The sequence below is a fragment of the Papaver somniferum genome, unplaced genomic scaffold (assembly GCF_003573695.1).
Source record: "Papaver somniferum cultivar HN1 unplaced genomic scaffold, ASM357369v1 unplaced-scaffold_128, whole genome shotgun sequence".
NCBI classification, from domain to species: domain Eukaryota; kingdom Viridiplantae; phylum Streptophyta; class Magnoliopsida; order Ranunculales; family Papaveraceae; genus Papaver; species Papaver somniferum.
In genome coordinates this window covers 503142-529716 of record NW_020621936.1, presented here as the reverse complement: position 1 = coordinate 529716, position 26575 = coordinate 503142, and the positions used below count along the sequence as shown (strand labels likewise).

Here is a 26575-nt window from a genome sequence, read left to right as displayed (position 1 = left end):
AATCTGAGAAAGTATGTGGAATGGGCTTTTGGAATTCTGAAGCGAAGTTCGCAATCGTTTGTGGGCCTTATCGTGGTTTAAGTGCTCGTGAAATGCATAAGACTATGCTGACATGCATCATTATGCATAACATGGTTATCCAGGAGACTCGTCATAATAAGAATTGGACTAACCATCAAGATGAAGACTTATGGCCCGAGATTATACCAGTTAGAGGATTACCTGTAAGGAACTATGTACAAATGACCAGTCATATTGAGAACAGAACTCTGTATAACAGGTCGAGGGAAGATCTCAGAGCGAATTTGTGGGCTGAGTTTGGAAGAGGTGGGGGACGGATTGAGTAGTGTTTGTTTCATTTGTTTTTTAAGTTTATTTTTTTAAAATTGTTTAAGTTCCATTTGTTGTTCCACAATTTTTTTTTGTAGTTGTTTTTTAAGTTTAAATTTTTTAACGATCATTAAAAGTAGCGGTCTAGACTTAATCGCTAGCGGTCTAGACTCAACCGCTAGCATTCCTTATAAATCCTTCACTTCATCCGTTTCAAATTCACACATCACTTCTCTACAAAAACTTCTCTACTTTCTGGTTAAATTATGGATGGTCATAGATTTACTGAAGATGAAGATTTATCTCTTTGTAGAAACTATGTAATACACTACCCGAAGAGAGGTGAAGAACGACGGATGGATGGTTTACCTAGTTTGAGTTATTTGGGTAAAATTCGTGATGCCTTCTGCACAGAGACATGTAATCCTCATAACCGGGATCGTGCTGCTTTGTTTTGCCGATTCATGGACATCAAAAAAGAGCTTGTGGATTTTATAGCTATGAAAAGGATTGTCACTCGATACCGTCTTAGAGGTGAGACCGATGCTGAATTGCTAATACGAACTCGAGACGAGTGGCGAAGATGGAAACGAAAAGATTTCAAATATGAAGCGTATTACCAATTCTTAAGGAGTTTTTAATAACTCGTATGGGATGTTAGGATTAATAATGTTTTCATGGATGTTGTCACGTTTCAATGTAATGCAATAGAATTAGTTTTTTTTATATGCACAATAAAATTAGTTTAAGTTTTAATGTAATGAAAAAAGCAGACCAATTTCATTCACCATAACCAAACTACTACTACAAATTCATTAAAATTAAAGCTACATATTCATTAAAATTAAAGCTGATACATTAATTAATTAAGTGGCACTACTTCATCGTCGTCTTCATCATCCTCATCTTCAACTTGAACCCCAAATTGTTTTTCCATGTTTCTCTTGTTTCTTTTTTTCTTCCAATTCCTCTGTTAACCTGTCCATCTCCATCTCCCATGCCATAAATTGTCTGGAATTCATTTTTTCGGTGTTTGCATTTAGAATCTTATTCTTGTCATAGTCTGAAACAAATTTTTCTTGAGTTAGTCGATGTTTTTTCATCTCCTTAGTCAAGAACTTGCGATCTACAACTCTTTGTTTTTGGACGACCTTCTGATGCTCTATCAAAGCTTCCATAGCACTACTACCCCGTTCACTTGCTTCTCCTTCTTGGGTAGCTTTTCTCGCTGCTCTTGCATGATTTATTCATAATAATTTTCTCTTAATTGCAGTATTGACATTCAAGTTCGAATTGTTGTTTATGGTGGTTTCTGGTGAAGAAAATGGATTATCTGAAGGGGGGTGAGATGATTGAGATGGTTGTGAAGATGGCGTTGAAGGTGAAGAAGTGTATGGTGAACTTGCAGGTACATTCTGCATGTTTGCTAACACTTCTGGATTATATTTAGGCAACACTTTCAAAATATGATAACAACTTTCATAAGAAAAATTTATCCCATGTTTATGGTGCCAATCAGTTCGGCACTTTCTTTCGACATTAACATCGACAAGACCGCTCTCTCGACCACGAGCAGCTTGCATTAGAGCATCGACATACAAGGAAACTTGGGCGTTGATTGTAACAAAGCGACCGGACAATCCATTTGCATCACGGTCGTTGATGTTCATAGTTTCGTTTCGAAAGTTACCAAATATGTTATCCCACAACTTGGTAGATTGTTGACTGGAACCATCGATACTATCTTGTGTAAAGAACACATAGTTTCTGCAAATGCTTTCACCTCCGGCTACGGTAAATTTCGGACCCCTAATCTTCTTCATTTGTTGTTTAGATTGAGTATTAGATTGAGACATATTAAATAAATATACAATACAAGTGAATGAAATAGTTAGATGATGAAATTTGTTTTAGATTAACAAATGTGAAGAGTAGAGAAGAGAAGGTGTGAGTTAAAATGGTAGAGGAATGTGGTATTTATAGGGGGGGATTATGGCCGTTGGATCAGATTATATACTAACCGGTGCAAACTAAACTGGTCGGTCTTCCAAAAACCGGTAGCGATGTATTGAAGACCTGGCGGTGTAAACTACACCGAGCGGTCGAGTCGGTGGAAACTTGACCTGGCCTGGCTAAGTGGCAAATTTGCCACTTAGCCAGGCCAGTTTGCCCCCTCCATAGTGGGTGCTTAAATGGCAAACATGAATGTTTTCCACACCCATGGGAAGGGGCCTGATAACCTAACTGTTCTTGGCCCTTACCTCCAAAAGAAAACCATCGTATACTACTGATTATCTCCTTCCTAAAAAAAATCCCAAACGATCTCGATCCAGAGATATAGAAACATCATGGATCTGAATATAGAAACATCCGTCTTAATGAAACTCGATTGTTAGATGTAAATAAATGACAATGAGATTTATGCTTTTAATTGTTAATTGAATTGACTTATTAAAACTTTAAAGTTCGAACACATGTCCGACCCCATCAATTATTTTCAATTGTTTGTAGCTTGGTTCTTTGTTTAGCTTAGTTCTTTGTTTCTTGTACCGTTGTATCACGATTTCATGTTTAAATTCGTTATATACTGTGATGGTACTTATATCAAAATTTATGCATGGTAATCATATAAGCCTCTTGTAACCGAAAGCTACCGGCGTCGTGTAGAAAATAAAATCGCTGCTATAGTGGGATCTATAAAATCGTTATCTGGGGAAGGATATTGTAGACATAATGCTTTAAGGAAAAGAAAAAGAACTAAGCTAGAGTAAAAAAGTGAACCTGACGTCAATCGAACAGGCAACCTTCTGATCTGGAGTCAGACACGCTACCATTGCACGACAGATCCAATTGTTGATGTTAAGTGACACAGTCAATTATAATCTATGCTTTTTTGTTTTTGTTTTTGATGGCAGTATAGCTGTTTGTAAAACTCCCATTTCGCAATCACCTTGGTGGAGAAGCAGCAGCGGCAATCATTTCTTCTCCAAGTTCAGGTGCGTTGATAAAATGAGCTTAATCTTTAGAAAAAAGTCTTCATCAAGTCTGCAATTGTATCGAAGTCTTTATGTAACTTCTTTGATTACTCATGTTTCAGAACCAATTCATTCTTCAAAACCCCTAGAAAATTTATGTCATAAACTTTCAAGTTCTAGGGTTTTATCAAGAAGTAGTCGTTTATGTTTTTCTACGCAGTCAAGTAACAAGTTTCCTGAATATGAAATGCCAACAGTAACATGGGGTGTAGTACAAGGAAGAAAAGAAAAGCTGGTATCTAGAGTTATTATTTGTGATTATCTAAAAGGTTTAGGTATAATACCTGATGAATTAGAAGATTTAGAATTACCATCAACAATTGAAGTGATGAAAGAACGAGTTGAATTCCTTCAAAAGATTGGATTAACTATTGATGATATAAATGAGTATCCATTAATGTTAGGTTGTAGTGTTAGAAAAAATATTATACCTGTTTTAGGTTATTTAGAAAAAGTTGGAATTTCTAGACCGAAATTGGGAGAGTTTATTAAGAGTTATCCTCAAGTTCTTCATGCTAGTGTCGTTGTTGAGCTTGTTCCAGTGATTAAATTTCTTCGTGGTATAGATATTGAGAGACAAGATATTGGTTATGTATTGATGAAATATCCTGAGATTTTAGGATTTAAGCTTGAAGGAACAATGAGTACTTCTGTTGGTTATTTGGTTAGTATTGGTGTGAATCCTAGAGATATTGGACCAATGGTAACTCAATTTCCTTGTCTTTTAGGAATGAGAGTTGGTACTAGGATTAAGCCGACTGTTGATTACTTGGTATCGTTTGGCATTCCGAAAAAGATTATGGCTAGGATGCTTGAAAAACGACCGAATGTTCTTGGGTATGATCTTGAAGAGACTATCAAACCGAATGTGGATTGTTTAGTTAGTTTTGGCATACGAAGAGAGATGCTTGCATCAGTTATTGCTCAATACCCGCAGATTCTGGGGCTTCCTTTGAAGGCTAAATTGTCTTCGCAGCAAAATTTTTTCAATCTGAAGCTTAAGATTGATCCGGAAGGTTTTGCAAGGGTCATTGAGAAGATGCCACAGATAGTTAGTCTTAACCAGACTGTAATTTTGAGACCCATTGAGTTCCTTCGTGCAAGGGGAATATTTGCAGAAGATGTGGCAAGAATGGTTATCAAGTGTCCACAGTTGGTTGCTCTTCAAGTTGAGTCCATGAAGAACAGTTTTCACTTCCTCAAGTGTGAAATGAAGCGAGCGTTCGAAGAGGTTATAGAGTTCCCTGAATACTTCACATATAGCTTGGATTCAAGAATAAAACCTAGATATCAGAGGTTAGCGAATAAAGGGATTAGATGTAGTTTGGCATGGTTTCTTAACTGTAGCGATCAGAGATTTGAAGAGAGGTTACAAGCTGATTATATTGAGGTAGAAAGTGAAGGGCCTTCATTTTTTATGGGAGGGAAGTTGGATTTACCAGGGGGTGAACTTGTCTCTGACGAGGATGAAGATGAGAGTGACGGTGAAGTTCTCTATAGACGTACTGTTTCCTTGTAGTAAGATTGTTCATTCTTTTCTCTCTTTTTTCTTTTTTTCGCGATAAACAGTTGTTCCAGTATCCTTTAATTAATGGAAATGAAAATTTTCTATCTTGCAGACTTTATGCAATTTTGTCTATCTTCTTTTCAAACACAAATTATTGCTCGTCTTTAACCAATCGGGCCCTTCAGCATCTTCAAGCCCGGAGCAAATTAGTCCCTTTCATTGTCTTTAAATTTCATTCTGTTTTGTGTAACCTTAGAGGATAAGGGAGACTATAGTGCAGGAAGTGGTGTCGAGCAGTGTCAAACACGAGAGCCATTGCCGATACATATCGACGCTGCGAAGCTATGTAAATGCAGTACTCTTGTTACAGCGACCAAATATTAGTTTCTTTATTTCTTAATAAATTGATGCGACGAAACATGACGAGATTTGGAGGCTTGTGATAAGTGATATCCATGGAAAGTCACAAGTCATAAATTGCCAACTGGGGTACTGTCTTAAAAGTTCTACTCAACAGAAGGATGCCATGAGTGAAGGGGTAAGATCCATTTTTCCTCGTGTGGTTATAAGTAGTTTATCAGGGTTGTACAATGTGGATGCTGGACAGCAGATTAGTGTACCTAACACTGTTAGACTCCCTGGAAGATCAGTTTTACCTTTTACATGAATGGGATTTTCATACATATCGTGAATTTTTTGGCTCAAGTAAAGTTTTGACTAGTATTTTCTTCTGAAGTATTGGCTCTCTGATACTGTGCTAGTTTTACATTGTCAATAGACCCAAATATAAGATGGCAGCATAGACAATATACAAGCTTGTAGTGATAGACTTTGCTTTACATTCAGTCAATTGCAGCATTTTACCCATCTGTCACATGATAGAACAACTGACTGAGTGGTAGTTTATCATTTTCATGATTTCATTCTGAAATCGGATGAGTTTTTATGAAGCATTTATTCCCATACACCTTAATCATTTTTGCTTGGAGATTATTCAATCGCTCATGTTGGTCTCCTGCAGGATTCCTGCAAACAAATAATAGAAACCGCAGAGACTTTTTTGACCATTATAAGAGTTGATGGCAATTCGGGGAAACAAATTTGCAGTTGATGCCAAGCATGTATTCTGCGAGACCCCTTCTCATTGCTCCCTTTAGATCCTGGGACCAAATTTTTTAGTTTCACCGGTATCAGCATAGCTATCCCTAGTGCCATTCCAATATTTTCCAATCGGAGATGAAGTCGAATCTAATTCATCATCTACTGTTCGCAAGGGAGAATCAAAACTGACATCTTCAACAATTTCAGAATACCATGACAAGTCTTAGGCAAGGAACAAAAGACGGTGATAAGGCTATGCTACAAGCCTTCTCGTTTTCGTTGATAGACTTAGCAGAAGAATGGTTATTACCTTCCTTGGAGTGTTTCAACGAGATGAAAACGCTATTTATGGAGAAGTACTTTCCTGCTTCAAGGCAGCATCCGTTCAGAGAGATATAAGAGGTTGTTGGCAAGCTGTTCACATCACAATATATCTCCAACATTAATCATTCAATATTTTTACGAAGGATTACTTCCGGAACAAACAAATTCGCAGATGGTGGTGGTTCACTTATTGAAAAAACAATTTTGCAGGCAACTAGTCTGGTTGAGAGTATGACTTTAAATACTATATATGCGAAGCCTCCTAAATAAGGGTCTAAATAAAATTTTCACGTAATTTGATTGAGAGTATGATTTTTAACACCGTTGTTGGAAATGCTCTTGGGGACTGAGGCAGTAGTGTTTTGGTATGCTTCTTCAGGATATTACCATCACACATCACTACCGTGAAGGCTAGGAAATCTACAGCATCGGATGTATATCTAGTGTGGATTACAAATCCTTCTATGTTTCTAGTTGAACACTAATTTTCGACATGCCTAAAACTTTCAAGGCATACAAAGGACTAGTCCTAACTTGGTGACCTTATAAGGGGTACCCTATGGGGTGGTTCAATTACCTATATGCCCTTAAATTCTCTAAATTACTACTAATCTATCCCTATCCCTAATACAAAAACCTATAATCAATAAACCAAAATCAGTTTCATATCCCTAACCCCTTCTTCTTCCTCCTCCACAACAGCCGAACCCTTCTTCTTCCTTTTTTTTTCATCGTATCATCGCGGAAATTTAATCGTCGATTCGTGAAAATTTAGTCGACGATTAAACTCATCTATATAATGGTTCGCCGTAAGCCAGTATCTCGTTCTAATCGAGCGATTGAACAACCCATTGAAGAAGAAGAAGATTTAGAGAGTGAAGAAGAAACTCAAAATCAGCCACAAAATCAACCGGAAGAAGAGATTGAAGAAGAACCAACTCCACAAATGAGAATAAGAAGGTTAGTTTTACAAATCCATCTCGTATTTGATGTTTTTGATTGGTTTGATTGATTTACTTCGTCAAAATCATGTTTCTGCGGCGGTTACAGGGTATGGTTCGGCGCAAAACAAATCTTAGATGTGCGCCGAGCTGTTCTTGAAACTGAACCCTGAAAGTGCATTTGAACGGCTCGGCGTATATCTGAAATCCGTTTTGAGCCGAACTTGGTGACACAGAGACTTATATTTAGGATCGGCTTATTCGATGGTGTTAGTTTTGTGCCGAATATGTTTTGTGAATTTCAGAAATTTTGCATGTGCGTAGGATCGGCTTGTATGGTAGTATTAGTTTTGTGCCGAATAATTGTTGTTTGAATTTCAGAATTTTTGCATGTGTATAGGATCGGCTCATATGGTAGTACTAGTTTTGTGCCGACTAAATGTTTGAATTCATAAGTCTAGATTCGGCTTATTCGATAGTATTAGGGTTGCGCCGAATATCATTGTTAAAATTTCATAAATTTTACTAGTGTGTAGGATCGGCTTATTTATATGATATCATGTTGCGCCGAATACATGTTTGAGTTCATAATCATAGATTCGGCTTATTCGACGGTATCGGTTGTGAGCCGAATATATAGGATCGGCTAATAATTTTGCATGTGCGTAGGATCGGCTTGTATGGTAGTATTAGTTTTGTGCCGAATAATTGTTGTTTGAATTTCAGAATTTTTGCATGTGCTTAGGATCAGCTTGTATGGTTGTATTAGTTTTGTGCCGAATAAATGTTTCGATTCATAAGTCTAGATTCGGCTTATTCGATAGTATTAGTATTGCGCCGAATATTATTGTTAAAATTTCATAAATTTTACAAGTGTGTAGGATCAGCTTATTTATATTATATCATGTTGCGCCGAATACATGTTTGAGTTCATAATCATAGATTCGGCTTATTCGACGGTATCGGTTGTGAGCCGAATATATGGGATCGGCTTATAATTGTTTTGTGGTATGAGCCGATCCACTCTCTGTGTAAGCTAATAAAAATTTCAAGACATGATTCGGCTCATATGTGTTATTTCGGGTAAGCCGAGCCTTCTTATTTTCTTACAAGTTTTTGGCTTTCCAAATCTCTTTGTTGTTCGAATTAGTCTTATAACTTTCATACTTGTGTCAGGACCAATGCATCTACAAAGAGGAATAAGATGGAGGTAACACCTTCTACTTCTAAAACTCCCGATCCTAGACGAGGAGGTAAGAAAAAATTGGGAGCGGGAGGTAGAGGAGGAACTTTAGAAGAAGTAAGAATTGAAAGACAAGTAAGAATTGAAAGACAAGAAGAAGGAATAGCTGAAGATGAAGAAGTTTATGATAATCAAGAAGTTCATCAAGAAACACAACCCCAAGGAAAACCCAAGAAAGACAAGAAAGGTAAGAAGGTGGCAGAACCCGAGAAAGAGAAGAACGATGATGATCGACGGATCACTGGTTTACACATTCCTGATGAAGATGACGTAATTACACCTCGATCAGATGGTTTGCCTCATGGTCTTCCGGAAGATGGAGGAAATGTGTTGATTGGTTATGCCGATTCTTGGGCGAAGAGAATTTATGAGACTCCTGATCACAACCGTGCAGTCCGAGTATTGAGACACCAGAGGGCAGCGGAATGGAGTCTTGATGAAGAGGTTCCTGAGGTGATTGCTTACGTACAAGCCAGTGCTTTATGGCCTGCTATCAATTATGGACATAAGGAATATGATAGTGTGTCGGCCTCTGCATTTACCGAGCGCTTTTGTCCAGAAACTTACACATTTCAATTACCTTTTGGAGCGATGTCAATCACTCCTGATGAGGCTAGTAAGATTACAGGTCTTAAAGCAAGGGGTGTAAGTGTGAATGCTGGTTTTTATGACATGAGTTGGGATGAGCTATACAATTTGTACCTGGAATGCCTTGGTTGGGGTTCAATGAAAACTGAGTTGGAGTTTTGTCGATCAGTTAAAGATGTCGATACCGTTTTCATACCAGGTGGAAGAAATAAGAAGAATAAGAAGATCAAGTTGACTAACTTGAAAAGGGAGTTCGAGAACACAAAGGAAAGAGTCACACAAGGTTTGTTGATAATGGATCCCGTCAAAGTGAAGCAAACCGGAACTGCCTACTTGCTTTATACTCTTGGTAGAGACATCTTTCCCGACACTACCGGAAACAAGGTAAATGCTAATTATCTCCAATTGGTAAAGAATCTTGAAACTTGTAACAAGTTTGCTTGGGGAACGGCTACGCTCGTTTACCTGCTGGACCAACTTGCCACCGCGTCTAGGTTGACAAGTACAAACATCGGAGGGAACTTCACTTTGCTCCAGGTAACTCTTGGGAGTTCAGAGTATGGTTCGGCTTATAACCATAAAACCTTTTAAGCCGAAGTTTTTTCTTACTTGGTTTGGCTTATAATACTTGATCCATATAAGCCGAACAGTTATCTGAGTTTGCAAACTTTAGTCTTACTTTGATGTTTCCAAGTAAAACTTGTTTCTATCAGTTCAATTCGTTTGATTTTTTAATGTGGTTCTTTCGATGCAGGTGTGGATATATGACCATTTCCCAATTTTGAACTTGGCCAAAGTATTTGAGAAAGATGTCGATTATGTTGATACTGAGCCAACTGTAGCACGGTACGCGTACGAGGACTCCAAGAAAAGGAACAAAAAGAAGTTGGTTGCAAGTTTGAGAGAGACGTTAGACTGTCTTGGTGTTGATGATGTCGCTTTTCAACCATATGAGAATGAAGATGAAGAAGATGAAGTTGTTGAAGATGAGGATATGCCGGTAGGTATGTATCATGGGCCATTGTGGTATCCCGGTGGTTATGTTATATACGATCCTAGGCGAGTACTACGTCAATTAGGATGTGTCCAAAAGGTTCCTTTGTTTGACGAGAAATTCAGGTTGTTACCAAAGAGTGGTAAGGGAACTAAAAGCACCACTTCATCTTGGGAACCAAAGTATGATCCTGATCCCACCGTTGAGTTTTGGAATAATTTAGACAATCACACATTAGATGCGTCCAAGTTAACACCTTTACTTGATGATCCATGTGAAGAGGATCCGGGCTATATGGATTGGTATAACCAAATTTCTCATCCCTTCATTATCAATAAGAAAAGGCAAAAGATATCTGATAAGGGGAAGGCGAGGCCAATCAAGATCACCAACAAGTCTACTTCCGAAGATGTAGTCAAGGCTTTCAAGGTTATGGTAAGAATGACTTCACTTTATACTGTTTTCATATATTAGTTATGGTAAAAATGTCTTCAACCTCATGGTTATAAGTTGTTCTCAAATGAAAAATAGGTTGTCGCGGGTAGGGAGATGTTGAAGAAAATGAAGGCCAAACTTGGTTGCAAAACAACAATGACCGTGGAAGAACAAAAATACCTCATCGACAAGTGGGATGCAATCATCAACAAAGGACAAGGACCCGAGGAACCCGAACAAAGGCCTACCACTAAGAGGTCTCGACAAGTTGGTGAAGGTACAAGCCAAGTTGGTGCTACCGTCCAACCCGGTAATGATGCGTCGGAAGATGAAGACCAAGGTGGAAGAAGAGGTGGTCGTGGAACTAAGAAGAGGGGTCGTGGTTAAATGCCCTTTTATGTACACTTTTATGGTACACTTTTTCTTAAGTTTTAAGTACACTTTTATGGTGTTGCAAACACCTTTGCTTTAAGGTGCTGAACTTTGTTTTTAATGGTGCTGGGATTGGGTTATGGCACCGTCAATTTCATGTTTTAATGAATAACTTAACAGTTATGTGCCGAATTTACAGAGTTCGGCTTATCCTCTAATGTTAGTTACACGCCGAATCATTTGTCCTTCAGGTTCGGCGCATTCGATAATCACATTATGTGCCGAACTATGAACATTTACAGGTTTCGGCTTATACGATATCCTCAATATGTGCCGAACCGTGAACAATATTTTAACCCAAAAATTAACAAATTCATGTTCGGCTCAGACGATAATCATATTATGTGCCGAACCTTGAACATAAGAGGTTTCGGCTGATACGATATTCTCCATATGTGCCGAACCAGTAACAATATTTCAACCCAGAAATTAAAAAATTATGTTCGGCACATACGAATTTGGATATGTAAGCCGAATTAGTAATGATTCTATTCCGGGCTATTCAGGATGTTGTTCGGCTTACTATGAAACTTTCATATAAGCCGAACTAGTGTCTAGCAAAAGGGTGGGAATTGGAAATTATAGGTTCGGCGCATGCAGTAAACAGATTCAGTAAGCCGAACCGTTCATCAATTGGTAGATTCGGCTCATAGATGTGAGCCGAACCTCAACCTGTTTCACCGAACCATGATTCATAATCTAAGAAATCAGCCATTTGTGAATCATTGGTGTAGTTGATGTGTATTTTCCTAGGTTTTTTAGATGATATATGACCCTCCTCATCCTCCATTGAATCAAGAATTATAATTTTCTCACTTTCTCCTTCTCTTTCTCTCCTTCTTAACCAAACCAAAACTTTGATTTTTTTTTTCCTCATATTTTTCATCTAAACAACTCTTATAATTCTGAAAATTATCTTAATCTCTAAACAAAATATTTAATCACTAATCAAGATTATTAACATTAATACGTAAAGGGCAGATTTGTCATTAAAAAAATTGGGTTAAGGGATCATCTGATTTTGCTATTCAACAACCTTTTTTTATCTTCATTCAGTATGCCTTGAAAGATTTTGGTATGCCCAAAATTGTGGTTCTTCTAGTTAATCTGATGATGCAATGCAAAGACCAACTAGTTTTTTTTTCGGTATAAATACTTACTTTTACCACGGTCCGACTCTGATAGTTAACCCCCAACTGTTTGTCTTATACCAATATGTACTTTCCCTAGTCCACAATATAGCGGAAGAAAAAAGAGATACTTCGTAATTAAGGAAGGCAGCAAATCTACGCGGTGGAGGAGACAGACAGTGGGTACTACAGGTATCCCATCCTGCGTCATCTCTTTATTTAATAATCTAACTAAATACTAGTAGTAGAATTTTTATTTGATTCGAATTCAACCTAATCCCCTTTCTATAAGTACTTCCGACGGTTTTATTAATAAAGTTCAGGATTTTTTTTTTCCAATTTTCAGATCCTTTGGTGGGTTGCAAAGCTAGGGTTTTTCTGATTACCAAGTCATAAGTAACAACTATGTCGATGCTTGATTCTTTTTTCAGCAAGAGATTCAATGGAGCTAAATGGTAATACGTATAAAACATTTTTCCATCGTTTCCTTTGTTAACTTTCTTCAATGTTTTTTTGTATGGAGACACACCTGTTTGATGTTCTAGGTATGATTTATGCATGATCGAGTTCCCAGATTAATCAGTTTAGGGTTGATGATAAATGGAGACAAAAAATCTGAAATTTGTTTAATTTTGCTATAATCAATTTGGGTTGTGAGCTTAAATAGACTTGATTTTAATTTTTCAGTAAAACTTTACTTAAGCTGACGATTCCACGAGTAAAGCTACTAAGGAATCGTAGGGAAATTCAGTTAAAGCAAATGAGAAAAGACATTGCTAAGCTACTCGAGAATGGGCAAGAGGCGACAGCTCGTATACGGGTAATTAGAGTGCTTATTTTGGTGATACATAGAATTTTGAGTATTTGTGAGGGACTCTTATGGCATAGCTGATTGTCGAGGTTTTGACTTGGGATGTTTCTTAATGATATTATATTCTGATTTTTGGTGATTCTTAACATTTAATGTAAAATTATTTGGAAGAAGTTGGAGTTTGGAGCTTACTGGATTTCAGACGCGTAGTTGATAACCAAATTTAGATGTTGATTGAGTTCTCATGTATGTTATGTTCTTTATTCCTCTTTAGGTCGAGCATATCATTCGGGAAGAGAACATGATGGCTGCACAAGAGATTCTTGAGCTGTTTTCTGAACTTGTTGCAGTGCGTCTTCCAATTATTGAAACACAGAGGTAAATTACCAACTCAAACGCTTTTGTTGGGTTTTTTTCGCTTGTTTATTTCTGGTTAGTGACATTTGCTTGCCTTTCTGATTGACATGAGTATAAAAGTATATAAATAGCAGAATTGAATTTTTTTTTTCTGTGCAGTAATTTCGAAGTTTCCGTTGTAGTCAATACATATATCCTCCAAAATTCATTATGCTTCCAAAAATTGGATGAGTTATATATATCATTTGCTCCATTGGGAATTGCCATCTCTGCGGACCTTGCACCACATTGGGCTGCAAACTTTAAATTTACTGCATATTGCCGTACTTATGATTGTTACAATTTTTTAGAGAATGTCCTTTGGACTTGAAAGAAGCAATTTCCACTATCTGCTTTGCTGCTCCAAGATGTGCGGACTTACCAGAACTTCTGCAAGTTCAAATGTTATTTGCTTCCAAATATGGAAAAGAATTCATTACCGCTGCTGCAGAATTGATGCCAGATTGTGGTGTTAATCGCCAGGTAGCTTAATCTTACCTTTTGGTGCATATTCTAGTCTGAATCATCTTTTAAGGATTTATCTAATGTTTCTTGCAGGTTATCGAACTTCTGTCTGTCCGTGCCCCTCCAGCTGAAAAAAAGTTGAAGTTATTAAAAGAAATTGCAGAAGAACACAATTTAGAATGGGATCCGGCTGCTTCTGAAACAGAATACTTCAAATCACATGAGGATCTACTGGTAAGAGACTCTTCAGACTCTTAAATGTTTAATAAAAGTGTTGCACTCCTTGGTGCTAATTCCTTTATCTTTTATCTGCTAGAATGGGCCAACCCAGTTTGTTAGTGGGTCTCAGTTACCTCTCCCTAAAGAGAAGCACGATGAACCTTTGCACTCTACCCCTGTTGAAGTTTCCAATGAACAATCTGATTCAGATGCAGAATTAGATTCATTAGATTTCCCTGAAGTACCAAAAGTATCATTACGGCCAAGCCCTCCTACCCTACAGATGTTACCACTACCTGGTCAGACTGCTTTGGATCTGGGATTTGAAAATGAGCATCCTATATCGTCTGGATTTAGTGACGATACTATTCATGAACCATATGTGGAACCTGAGACAGTCATACCAGAGAATTTGGTTGCTTCTCCGCAAGAGCTTCCCACCAATACAGATAGAAGAGAAGAAAAACAATTTCTACCATTCACTTCTTCCCCATCACTGTCTTCTGCTTCTTTTCCTGCAAGGAACTGTGAACCGGTTGCTTCTCTCTCAAGAACAAAAAGTGAGATCAGAAGTGAAGTAAACATGGATTTGCAGGATGTATTAGCTGCTGCACAGGCCGCTGCAGATTCTGCTGAACGTGCAGCAACAGCAGCTAGATCAGCAGCTAGCCTTGCACAAATCAGAATCTCGGAGCTCATCAAAAAAAGGGATGATAAATCCCCCGAAAGCAGTGAACGGATATCCTACACCAACATGCCAGATCAATCAGCTAATATGGAGACTCCATATTTTGATCATCAGAATTCCTTTGACAATACAGATATCAGGTCTTACTCCTTTGATCACCCACTTCCAGATGACAAATTCAGTGGAAGATCAGATTCACCAAACCCTCCAGCTTATGACTCTCCTAAGTTGGGTTTTGAATCACCTCGTAGCGATGACAATGTCCTCCAACATGAATCTTCAACTCATCACCAGCCTAAAAGGTTGACTTCTCTGGATGAGGATCCATATTATTCATACCCAAACTTATTCAGCTCACATTCTTCAAACCCTGGATCTGGGAATCATGCAGCAGATAATTCTCCTACTCATGGTAATGCCTAACTCGGTTATTCCAGGCCACTGTTTTCTTTTCGTTCGGGTATTTTCTTGTTTCAAGTAAACTTTATATGTATCTTTTGTAAGTAATACAAACTCCAGATGTTCTAAAAGTGTAATTTGCTCATGTTTTTCGGGCGACTTGGTTCCCCTTACCGGTTAGGATTTTCAAAATCTAAACTTGCCTAATATTGGTATTGGGACTTTAAAAGGTTGAGGGTTCCCTTTTCATGTGTTCTAGTTATAAAGTATCAATTGTTTCTTCTCAATTGCAATCATGTGTTCTTTAAACTGGATTAAGTGCTAGTCAAAGATGGTAATTCCGATTTTCACACAAGAAGTGGCAGCTGATGCTTGCATTATCCGGGGACATTTACAACCTACGGAGTACAGACAGTTAAAAACTCAGTGACAGAATGATGCGACATGCGTGTTTTGAATGTGGAAGCTCAAGGTACTCTTAGGTCTATTCCTATGGACATGCCAAAAAAATGGTGTTTGGCATGCCAGGTGGCATGCCAAACCATTGGTGCCACTATGGGAGAATCAATAAGCGATAGACATCCTAGCGAGCCACTATGGGAGAATCAATAAGCGATAGACATCCTAGCGAGCGATTTTGAGTATATCGCCAGTGACAGAGTCTTTATCGCCAACGATAATGACATTTTCGCCAGCGATTTTGTCTCTAGCACCAATGACTAGTTCTTTATCGCTATAAAAGTGTAACTTTCAAACTCAAATTTACCCCAAATTTTTTACACAAAAAAATTTCTCTATTTCTTAATCTATTCTCTTTTTCTCAATCTAATTTATTTCTTCTATTTTCTCCAAATGGCACAATTAACCGAACTTGATTCGGCAACACAACTTGATTTTTCTGGAGTAATACTTGAAGGTGCCGTTGAGAAGATATGTGATAGATTTAAAGAAATAAGTAAGAAGCAAAGAAGTCTCCAAGTTTTGGATATCAACCAAGTCAAAACCGCAACTAAGAGGAAGAAGATGAACAAGATGAAGGCAAAGAAAGTTCAAGTTCAAGGCAAGGAAAATCAAGGCAAAACAATTTGAAGCCAAAGAAGAAGATAAACAGAGGTGACTCCGTTCATGAGCGCATTGTTTGGAAGTTTAGTGAAATGAAGAAGATGAACAAGATGAAGAACATTGTCCCAAATTTTTATTTTTAGAGTCTTTCCAATTATTGGTTAGTTTTATGTCTTGTAAAATGACTATTTATATTGAAGTTTTAAATTTTGTGAAGTTTAAATAAATTTGAAAATTTGACGAATATTGTTGAAAATTAATATTAATTATATTCTTAAATATTAAAACTATTACAAATATTAAAACTTAAACAAAATAGCAAATTAATTAAAACTTAAACAAATAATAAAAGTGGACAATTGAGAAATTACAACATCTTAAAATCTTAAAATAGTTGGGCGAAAATCTTAAAATCTCGAAACAACTTTCAAAATGAAAAATTTTCCCGTAGATGCGACGATATTCCATACGACACCTATCCTGAAATTCCATCAAGGTTTCACCATTTCTCAAGGTTGGACCTTCTCGTTGAAGTATAGCAACATAACAACTAATTTCCTGCCTAATTATACTGAAGCGGTTAATCAAATCTGAAAGACTACGATCGTGTAGGTTCATTGTTTGTTCTTGAAATCTAACATAAATCCTTTCCCACAATAGTTGGTGATGAAATACTGGCTCCATTGTAAACTCATCTTACGCATTTTTGAATTTTAGGTTTCGCCTCATTTGACGTCTCCTAATTTGACTTCTCCTAGTTTCCACGATTGCACGATCAGCAGCTCTTCGATTTTGGATAGTACATTGGTTTGCCATGCACTCAGCCAGATTCATATTATCAGCCATGCTCTCTAAGGAATTGGATTAGTGATGAAAAAATTGGAGATTGAGAAATTCTTGAGAGATTAAGAAATTCTGGTGTGAGTTGAAATGAGATTAAAATTAGGTATTTATAAAGAGGGAAAATATTAACCGTTGGATGAAGATCTGTTTAACGATTTTCTAATCATCGAGCGACAGTGATGGAATGACCATCGAGCGATTGAGTTTCTGTCGCTCGATGGAAACTCTGTCTCGTATGCCTATATGGCCAGTCCTGGCATAACAGTTTGGCAGTTTGACATACCCATAATGGGTGCATATATGCCAAATACTATGTTTTGACATGTCCATAGGAATAGGCCTTACAATGTTGTTAACGTGAAGAAACCATGGTGGGTAAATCCTACCATCCAACAACTATTTTATATTAAGAACACGAATCTTTTTTATTTTATATTTTTTGCTTTTACAATAAGAAAAGGAAAAAATTGGACCAAGGCACCTCTGCTTATGGTTGTTGGCTTGCCTAGGCTTTCATCTAAGATTAGGTATGTTTTTATGAACTGCAAGCACACTGGATCATTTAAGAAACCCTAGTCAGCCAAGAAACACAGCTTTAGCTGAAGGTTACAAATTGATTCAATTCGCACAACTAATTCATCATATGCACAAAAGGGGTAAATGCACTTTTGGATACAGGCTTACAAAAAAGGGGATGAAAAGGAAAAAAAATAATAATATAGGGGGACGTAAATGATTCAATTCCTTCTTTTTACTATGGCCATGGCAAGTTTTAACTTATCTAGGGCCGGACAATTCAACTGCGTGAAGGTTGTCAATAGAATCAGGAACCCATTCATGGTGTCGGTGGGGAGCATGCTCGACCTCCTGGCGGACTACTTCCACCTTTTGCCATTCTTCCCATCTTTCTGCCAAGCCATCACCTTCAAGCATTCTCACCACTTCTGACATCTTTGGTCTTTCCATTGGTGATCCTTGCGTGCAGAGCAAAGCAACCTGTATTAATTGCTCCACTTCCTCATCGATGTAGTTGTTTGAAAGATCAGGATCTACTAGCATTTCCAACTTCTTCTCTTTCAAAAGTCCCTTAACCTGATGTCGAAAAAAAAGAGGGTATACTCAGTTGTCATTTAATGAAACACGTAGTTTAAGATTCCTGGGTAAGCTTCTATAGTAGGCCAGGTTCCTCTTGCTTGTTTCATTGGTTAGACTAAACAAGGTTTCCAATTTATGGATGTAGAGCTCCTACTGCTAAAATTAAGGATGGCTGCAAGAAAAGGTAACGCGAACCACAAAACCTTGTATACAGCTAAGTACACACTGAATCCTAAGACTTGCTTGGTTCACGAAAAAAGAGAACTGATGAACCGGACTCTAATATAACTAAAAGAAATGCAACGAAAAACACAAGTAATAAATGAAAGAACCAAAGAAATAAGCAAATTAGATGCATACCCAATCAAGCAACATAACATCATCGTCATTTGCAAGCCGCGCAAGATCAAAAGCTCGCTGCCCTGTGATAAGCTCTAGAAGCATGATACCATACCCAAATACATCAGTTTTTTCTGACGACTTCCCCGTGGAAAGGTATTCGGGAGCTATATGCCCAATTGTTCCACGCACGGCGGTGGTCACATGGGTATCTTTGTAATCCATGAGTTTTGCCAGGCCAAAGTCCCCAACAACTGCCTCAAAGTCCTCGTCCAACAAAATGTTTGCAGCTTTCACGTCACGGTGGATAATCTTTGGGTCACAATGATCGTGCAAATAAGAAAGCCCTCTAGCGGATCCCAACGCAATAAGTTTCCTTGTCTCCCACTTAAGTGGAGGATCATTTGGTGGTCTTTCTGCAAGCATGCAACAATTCATCCATGAGTAATCCCATAAAAAATGAACTAGTTAGTCAGAGCTAGGATATTAACATCCCACAGAAAAATTTCAACCTACTAATGAACCAAGCTAGGGTAACATCATACTTTATTTTTCAGACCCCTTGCTTAAAAAATTATGTCCATCTGGTTCTATATATTAATTGAAAGGTTACGTGGAAAGGGAAGTTCACTACAAGTGCACCGAGATACGTAGAATTCTCAATTCAATGAGATGAAAAATCAAACAGAAATATAAAATTTCAAGTTACCGTTTCATGAATTAAAACTTCAAATGAACATAAGAGGCAAAAATAGCCAAGCTTAAGTTAGTTATCCCTTTCACGTTAGCAAAGACCCAATTCTAGGTCAACCATGGTCCCAATCCACTATTCAAACACTTGTGAAGTCAATCAAAAGCGCATGAAATGTTAGAAGCGAGCTAACAATACCTCTTAAACATGATGCAACACTTCCATTGGCCATGTATGGATACACAAGTAAACGCTCGGTCGGCGTCATGCAAAAACCACGTAAACGTAGAAGGTTACGATGAACAGCCATACTAATCATCTCTACCTCTGTCTGAAACTGCAGTTCTCCACCTGGCGTGCGCTCTTCTTTCAGTCGCTTTACCGCAACTAGTGTACCATCCGCTAGACGTCCCTTGTAAACCTTACCAAACCCACCTCTACCCAGAATGTTTTTATTGCTAAAGCTATCAGTAGCAACCTGAAGCTCTCGCAAAGAAAATCTTTTGAGCTGCCCAAGGTGTACTTCGGGGTCCTCTTCAGCTGCAAAAGAGAGGAACAAGATATAAGCTTCGAGGATCTCACACTCCGACATAATCATGCCATCGAATATTAAAACACTTACCCGGGACATCAAAGAAATGTTCCTGTGGTTTCCTCCTACGCCACCATGCAAACCCAATGGCAGGGGCAGCAAACAATAAAGCAGCGCCAGCAGCCACTCCTCCTGCAATCGCTCCAGTGCTAGTGGCACTACTTCCTGCCATTCAAAACAATGAACATAAAACTAGTTTAGCAGAAATCTTAAAACTGGAGGTAAGAACAGCTAAGATAATACATACAATATTAACTTCAGTGAGGATATAAGACTAGGAAAGCAAACATAAAGCAAACTCACCAGGACTTGGAGTTGGTGGTGCTATAAACGGCGGCGGAGGCGAAAATGGAGGAGATCCTGGGCAAGGTTTTCCAGTAACAGGTCCACATAGATTCAAGTTATTAGCAAAACTGCAAAGCAAGAATAATAGTTAGTATGATGTGTTATCTAAGTCAAACAACCAAAACAATGACCATTCATAACACGCTTACGAGAAACATACCTGATGGGAGTGAAAAGTGAGAAAGAACCATTGTCTGGAACAGGTCCTGATAGACGATTGTTCGACAAGTCACTGCATGCCGCATTGTACATGTTAATCCCAATTCGAACCAACAAATTCATTTTAGAAACTATGTAACGAACTATAATAGATCGCAACATTTTGATACTTACAGAACTTGGAGAGTGGTAACATTTGTCAAGGACATAGGAATGCTACCCGTCAAGGTGTTATTGTTTAGCCGACTATCCTTGCAAACATACAGGCACGCTGTTAATTTCCAAAACATACTACAACTAGATTCAAGTATTAACTTAGTGGGCATGTGCATGTGTTACAGTGATGTTGAATACAATCAAGCAGAAAAAACAACTAGAGATTTGTTAGATGCATCAACATGCCTAGATTATAAGGGAAGAACTTTTTCTCTCTTACAATATACTTGTGTCAAGATAAAAAACAAACTAATATACTTGATCGGCCTAGAAGGAAGTCGTCGCACATGTCAAACTTTTGGTTATTCATTCTAGCAACATTTGGTTCTAATATATGAAAACTATCCATGAATACATATACATGTTAATTGAGTACATAGAGTGGGCCAGATTTATCGAATTGAGATGAAAGGACAAGTAATCATACAGGAAACGGAGCTTTGACAGCTTTCCCAATGTGTCTGGAATGGAACCACTTAAAGCATTCAAGTAAAGATCCAAGCTCACTAAACTTGTAAGGTTCCCAAGATCACTAGGGATTTGCCCACTTATGTTATTGCTGTAGAGTTCCCTGAAAAATTGTAAGAATAAAAAAATCATTAAATTGGTGTCATAACGTGAGAGTCTCAACATTACTATTTACAAACAATTGAATATACACTCTCTTTCCTGGAGACGCAAAAAACAGTTATTGATCAGACGACAAATTCATCCAGCTGAGGGGAAAATGACAAGCGATGCAGTCAATTAACAGGAAAGTTGTCAAAGCAAGCCACAATAAAGGATTTCAGAATGCATATTAGCCATCTGTAAACCAATTGAACAGCCAGGTATTACATTCTTCCTGAAAATTCCATAGAATTGTAAGTGCAGAAAGGCCCCACAGAAACTACTACCTATTACCTAGGAGAAAAAACTAGCAATGTTCCTTACAGAAAAACTTGGGTACAAAACATGGGTACCTCACCATTATTTGCAATTCTCCTGTCATATTTCAGAGACGATTGATTGACACATATATTTATGTGTCTTTACCTAAAATTCCTGAATCGACAATGGTTCCATATATACAGTAGTCACGAACTGTTCCAGTCTATTAGGTGTTCATAACCAGAATTCCACATCAACAATAGAGCATAATAAAAAAATTCAGGATCCCCAAGTGTGCCTGTACACAATGTAAATCTTGCCTAGCATTGCATCTGACACAGGAATACCAGCTTGTACAAAAAAGTCAAGAGAACTCGCCTTGACCAGGAAACAAGTAAAACAGTTCAACTTCACAAAACTAAAACTACAAAACTTACAAGTATTGTAAATTCTTAAGCTGTCCGAGTTGGGATACCAGCGTTCCTGACAGTGCTGCGTTTCCAAGATCACTGAAAGTAAAAAGACGTGTTGACAAATAACATTGTTATAAGGCGAGCAATTACAACAGCAGTGCAATAACATGCACATTTAAGTAATGAACCATAAGCACACATGACTAGCAAGAATATTCACTTACACTCTAATAACACTATTGTCGGTATTGCAGGTAACATGAAACCAAGTGCAAGGATTAACAAGGGTGGGATCCCAACTCTGGAGGACATTATTAGGATCATCTAAATTTTGACGTAACGCATGCAAAGCATCACCTGCAAACCAAAATTAATAACAAGCATCAGGTTCCCTCTCCAGAAATGGATAACACCAACCCGCATCTCATTAAAGATGTATTGAGGGTAAAATCTATAATTAAGTGATAAAACTGATCAGATTACAACAGATATTATCATAAGGTGCTCAAATCACCAGCACCACCACCTAATATCAGAAATTTCATCAACTCCCGGGGAAGTCAACTGTATAGGTGACACCCTCAAACAAATCCTAATATCCAAAACTTCATTTAGCTTAATTTGTTAGCAGTAACTATAACAACTTTGATTGCTAACTGTGAAGTTATAAGCAAATTTCTCAAGTCAATTAAAGTCGAGTTAATCCAGTTCTTATCTGGAACCCTAATTTCTAGGCTCACAAAATAATCTAAGTGATAAGAAAAATCATTTATTTTACTTAGCTCCTCCCCTAAATTTCGAAAATCTTAAGAGAAAATTTATCAAGATTTTTTCAATTCAACGCCAAATAAAGGAAGATCCAAAAATGAGGCAAAAAATTGATGACTAACCTTCCATATTTGCATGAATCGTGGATAATGGATGAAAAACTAAGATCAACCATACTAATACTGATGTTATGATCTCTCTTCTCTCCATGACTCTCATGAATCAAAATTTCTCCTCTTTACAAAACAAAACAAAAACAAAAACAAAAAAGTCCAACACTCCAGCTACTTCATCATCAGCAAACTGTCCAATCTTCTTCTTCTTCTTGCTGTTCAGATCCACTAAAAGAAAACAAACTCCACAGTAAAACCCTAACTTTATAGTTTACTTTTCACAAAATCTTCACCATTTTTCAAAAAGAAAACATCAATAGAATCAGTACTCAAAAAGCTGATCTACTCAGAACCCCAAATTTACATCAATACAGTTCGATTTTTACACTTTTCTTCTTCCTTTCTTCTTCTGAAAAAGAAAGAGAAAAAATCCCCCGAAAAAAAAAAGAAGAAAATTCCTCTGTTTATTATTATTATTTATTATCTTATTTGTTGGTGATGAAGAAGGGGTTGATTAAGTGATGTTTGTGAATAGCGAGGCTGGCGTGCAGTGGGTTTACAGCTGCCCGTAAAATGTCTGCCCGGGCTGACCGAACCCTAGTCAAAGCTAAATACTTCTACTCGTGGAAAGGGACCTAACCCAGAAACCCCGTTTTCAGTCAAAGTGGGGTCCATGTTATTAAATTCCAACGTGGAATATTATTTCTTATGAAAAAAAGAGAACGTTAGAATTTTAGATTACTATTTTCCGACAGAATTTAAGTAGGAATAATATGTCCGTTTTTACGTACTGTTACGGAATTCACATGTTTTTTTTTCTTTGGCTCTTTATATTTCTTTCTGTTGCTGTCAAGTAATGAAACATTAAAACTGTGTTATCCATCACTTTATGGTGTAATAGCTTCGGTTTTTCTTTTTTAAGACATTTGTTTATATATACTAACTGTAGAGCAGAGGCTCTTCTCCTTAAAAAAACAAAATTTGGTGTTTAGGTATCGAAAATTATAAGTTGGTTTGAACACTGATCAGTAGGGTGTAACCGGTACTTATTAGTTATTAAAATGGGTTTTTGTAAGAACATCTGGTTTGGATTTTTTTTTTTTTATCAAAGAGCGGATTCATTGATAAAACGCTCTAAAGAGCAAGTAAATACCCCGACAACGACGTACATGACAAATGACACCATACTAATGACCAACATATTGATAAAGCTTTAGCGAACAACAATTGGAAATCCTCATGGCATACCTATAAGGGTAATTGAAATCCACACGGAAACCCGATACAAAAGATCGCACAGTACATCAAACACCAGTCTCGAAAGGTATCACTAACAAGGTTCAATCGTCAAAAAAAAAGAAACACTAGAACGAAAGCCAGCACAAAGGAAGCCAACAGAAACTAAAAAGCCGACACACCAAATAAAAAGCTCGCCTAATGATGACTTGTCCAAATCCACCGAGCAGTCCTATGGAAAAGAGCAACAACAATAGAAAGTTTGAACCAGAAAAGTCAACAAAGATCAGTGGTAGATAATCCAACCCAGACTAGTCCGACCCGACCCGTATTATAAGAACTGATCCAGGAAAAATCTTAACCCGACCCAGCAAGCAGGAACCCTAGCCACCATCTTCCTCACTTGTAGAACGGAGGAGCATCACTTTCCGCCAATTCCACCACAGAAAACGACAACTTGACCACACCCAACAACCACAAACAGAAAAGAACACCACCAACAAACAACAGAATACAAAGCCCCAACTTCGAAATCAAGCATCACCACCACCAGATGCAATCACACCAACCGATGAGTATAAACTTGAAGAGCACCAAATCAAATAATCAAACCAAGAAATCAAGATCTTCTCCAAATGAAAGGCTGGAATAAGTTTGTAAACCCAAGAACCACCGCAACAAAAACTAATTCACAGCACCAGCACCTCTCAATCCACTTGAAACAGTCAGATGATTTGGACCAATAGACCCCAAAAACCAAAGAGAAACACCCCAAAAGAACAAGATGTACAATAATTACAAAGATCTTACTCGATTTGATCCAACCGAATCAAATCAAGCAAGATTTGAAGACAAACGAAGGTGTTTTTTTTTTCAAGTCGGTTGCGCAGAGGAAGAGAGAGAAGAAAAAAAAATAGTGGTATCTGGTTTGGTTTTGAATATGAAGAATCACGTGAGGATATTTTTTTTTTATTTTTTTTATATTAGGCATTTCATTAATGGTGATTCATGTAAATTCCCCGTATGTTTGGTAACTCAGTTGAGATTCCTATGATTCATAAAATTTTCTTGTGTTAAAGTCCATGTATTGTTTGACATTGCCCTAAGAATCTTAAATTTTATATATGTGGGATTTGGAGTAAAAAAAAGTGGGTCCATAAATCCCCTCATAAGTTTCCCAGCAAATCTTAGGGGGAGGGGTCGGACTCCATATGGAGGATTTGCTGGAAAAGTGAATCCCGTCGGAAACGTAATTCCAGGGATTTGGGCAACCAAATGTAGCGAGGGAAACGTAATTCCACCAAATCCCCTGGACCCATAAATCCCATCTTTAAAATTCTACATCCAAACCCACCATAAAACAAATTAAGACTCGCATGGAGCTTGCATTACAAATGAAGTAGAGCCATCTAATACCGATCCTTGGGGAGATCCCTGGATATTAGATTTATCTACTGATAGATGATGTTGAATACATGAAGGAGGGATAGTTTCCCAAGATAGAGTTGATTTTTAATTTCTTACAAACTTTGTTAAAGTGTCTTTCTGCCTCATCTAGACAAGTTTTGGCACGCAAAAAATATCTGGGTTATTTCCATGAAGATAGTTGAAAAGGCTTTCACATTCTCCCTCTATACTGAATTTCTCTCCTTTCTCATGTGCCCAAACAGCTGCTTGCAGCACTCCTATAGCCTCTGCTTCTTTAGGTTTGAGCTTGTTGATTGTCCTGCTCTTCCTCCTCCTGCATTTCCTGCATTATTTCTTAAAATTATAGCATAACTTGAAGGTAATATGTCAGAGATCCAGGCAGCATCAATGTAAATTTTGAAAGTGTCCTTCTAGGGTGCCCTCCATACAGGTTGTGGTGTTTTCTTCTGCCTTTTCTTAGTTTTGTCAGGTTTACTAACTCTTTTGGACTAGAAAGCAATATGTCCTTGTATTTCTAGAGCCAAATTCCTAGTTGTTTTAGATTTATCTTCAAAAACCATGTTGCATCTCTCCTTCCAGATAAACCACATCTTAGTAAGCATTAATTCCAAAGAAATTTCATTTCTAGGGATTTTCATCCAATCCTTACAAAGGTCTAAAATCTTACTTGAACTATCTATATTCAGAGAGATAGGATTAGGAGCTAAATTCCATACTTCCTTGGCATAAGGGCACTGGAATAAGAGATGTTCAGTAGTTTCTATTTCAATTCCACACATAGTGCAATGAGGCTCAACATCTTTCACTTTTCCACAGATTTTGGAGTTAGTAGACAAGGCATTTTGCAAGCATTTCCAGAAGAAGAAAAAAATTATTTGAGAGATATCTAGTTTCCACAAAGCTATCCAAAAAGGAATCAGGCAGAGAACTAACAATTTCAATACCAGTTTCATGCAATTTATTATAAGTGGATTTAACTGTGTATTCTCCTGAACTAGTTAAGGCCCGTCTAAATTGATCTTTCTTAAGAGAGTGATTCTTATCTTTGAAAAGATAAATTTTACTAATTTTGGAAGCAACATTAACATGGAATATGGAGTTAAGAATAGAGAGATTCCAAGAACTAGTTTCAGAGTCTATTAAGTCTGAGTCTAAAGTTAAATGGTTATTGTGTGTGTCTCTTAAGTTCTCTAGAGTTTCACCCGGTCCAGATATCCATTTATCATTCCAAATATTGATATCTTGTCCATTTCCTACTTCTCATATATTATATTTATGGATAAGTTCTAGTCCTTGACTAATACAGTTCCAAGTCCAAGAGCCATTAGTTTTAGCTTTTGTCTTAATTGGCGATGTAGTTCTAAAAT

General features: G+C 37.5%; 3 protein-coding genes across 4 annotated transcripts; 2 read left to right on the top strand and 1 right to left on the bottom strand.

The window, feature by feature from the left end:
* The first annotated feature begins 3087 nt into the window (after window positions 1–3087).
* Window positions 3088–5152, top strand: LOC113331800 (transcription termination factor MTERF4, chloroplastic-like). Of its 2 annotated transcripts, XM_026578441.1 has the most exons (2): window positions 3088–4883; window positions 4985–5152. In XM_026578441.1, coding segments are annotated over exons 1-2 (1698 nt in total). In that variant the 5' UTR covers window positions 3088–3186; the 3' UTR covers window positions 4986–5152. The 2 variants fall into 2 exon arrangements, with proteins under 2 accessions (XP_026434226.1, XP_026434225.1); XM_026578440.1 differs by lacking the exon at window positions 4985–5152 and having other exon boundaries at window positions 3088–4974.
* Window positions 5153–12161: 7009 nt separating this feature from the next.
* Window positions 12162–15325, top strand: LOC113331975. The gene is made up of 7 exons (XM_026578623.1): window positions 12162–12252; window positions 12407–12515; window positions 12748–12880; window positions 13146–13249; window positions 13579–13750; window positions 13826–13966; window positions 14049–15325. Exons 2-7 carry the CDS (start codon window positions 12466–12468, stop codon window positions 15060–15062), a joined length of 1614 nt encoding a protein of 537 aa, XP_026434408.1. The 5' UTR covers window positions 12162–12252; window positions 12407–12465; the 3' UTR covers window positions 15063–15325.
* Window positions 15326–17501: 2176 nt separating this feature from the next.
* On the bottom strand, window positions 17502–23015 carry LOC113332133 (LRR receptor kinase BAK1). The gene is made up of 11 exons (XM_026578809.1): window positions 22554–23015; window positions 21888–22020; window positions 21688–21759; window positions 20808–20951; window positions 20339–20410; window positions 20166–20237; window positions 19964–20073; window positions 19691–19825; window positions 19267–19608; window positions 18399–18793; window positions 17502–18035 (listed from the first exon to the last, which is right to left on the bottom strand). The coding sequence occupies exons 1-11, from the start codon at window positions 22648–22650 to the stop codon at window positions 17721–17723; spliced, it is 1887 nt and encodes a 628-aa protein (XP_026434594.1). The 5' UTR covers window positions 22651–23015; the 3' UTR covers window positions 17502–17720.
* Window positions 23016–26575: the final 3560 nt, after the last annotated feature.

What these genes read in the sequence shown, in the direction of transcription:
- LOC113332133 (XM_026578809.1), bottom strand. Translation starts at nt 22,650, where the DNA reads ATGAGAGTCATGGAGAGAAGAGAGATCATAACATCAGTATTAGTATGG. An exon ending in CTTAAGAATTTACAATACTT is followed by an intron (nt 20,952 to 21,687) that starts GTAAGTTTTGTA and finishes ACAATTTTTCAG; the next exon opens with GGAACTCTACAGCAATAACA. An exon ending in ACCACCAACTCCAAGTCCTG is followed by an intron (nt 19,826 to 19,963) that starts GTGAGTTTGCTT and finishes TTTGAATGGCAG; the next exon opens with GAAGTAGTGCCACTAGCACT.
- LOC113331800 (XM_026578441.1), top strand. Translation starts at nt 3,187, where the DNA reads ATGTTAAGTGACACAGTCAATTATAATCTATGCTTTTTTGTTTTTGTT.
- LOC113331975 (XM_026578623.1), top strand. Translation starts at nt 12,466, where the DNA reads ATGTCGATGCTTGATTCTTTTTTCAGCAAGAGATTCAATGGAGCTAAA. An exon ending in AGATTCAATGGAGCTAAATG is followed by an intron (nt 12,516 to 12,747) that starts GTAATACGTATA and finishes TTAATTTTTCAG; the next exon opens with TAAAACTTTACTTAAGCTGA. An exon ending in AGGCGACAGCTCGTATACGG is followed by an intron (nt 12,881 to 13,145) that starts GTAATTAGAGTG and finishes ATTCCTCTTTAG; the next exon opens with GTCGAGCATATCATTCGGGA.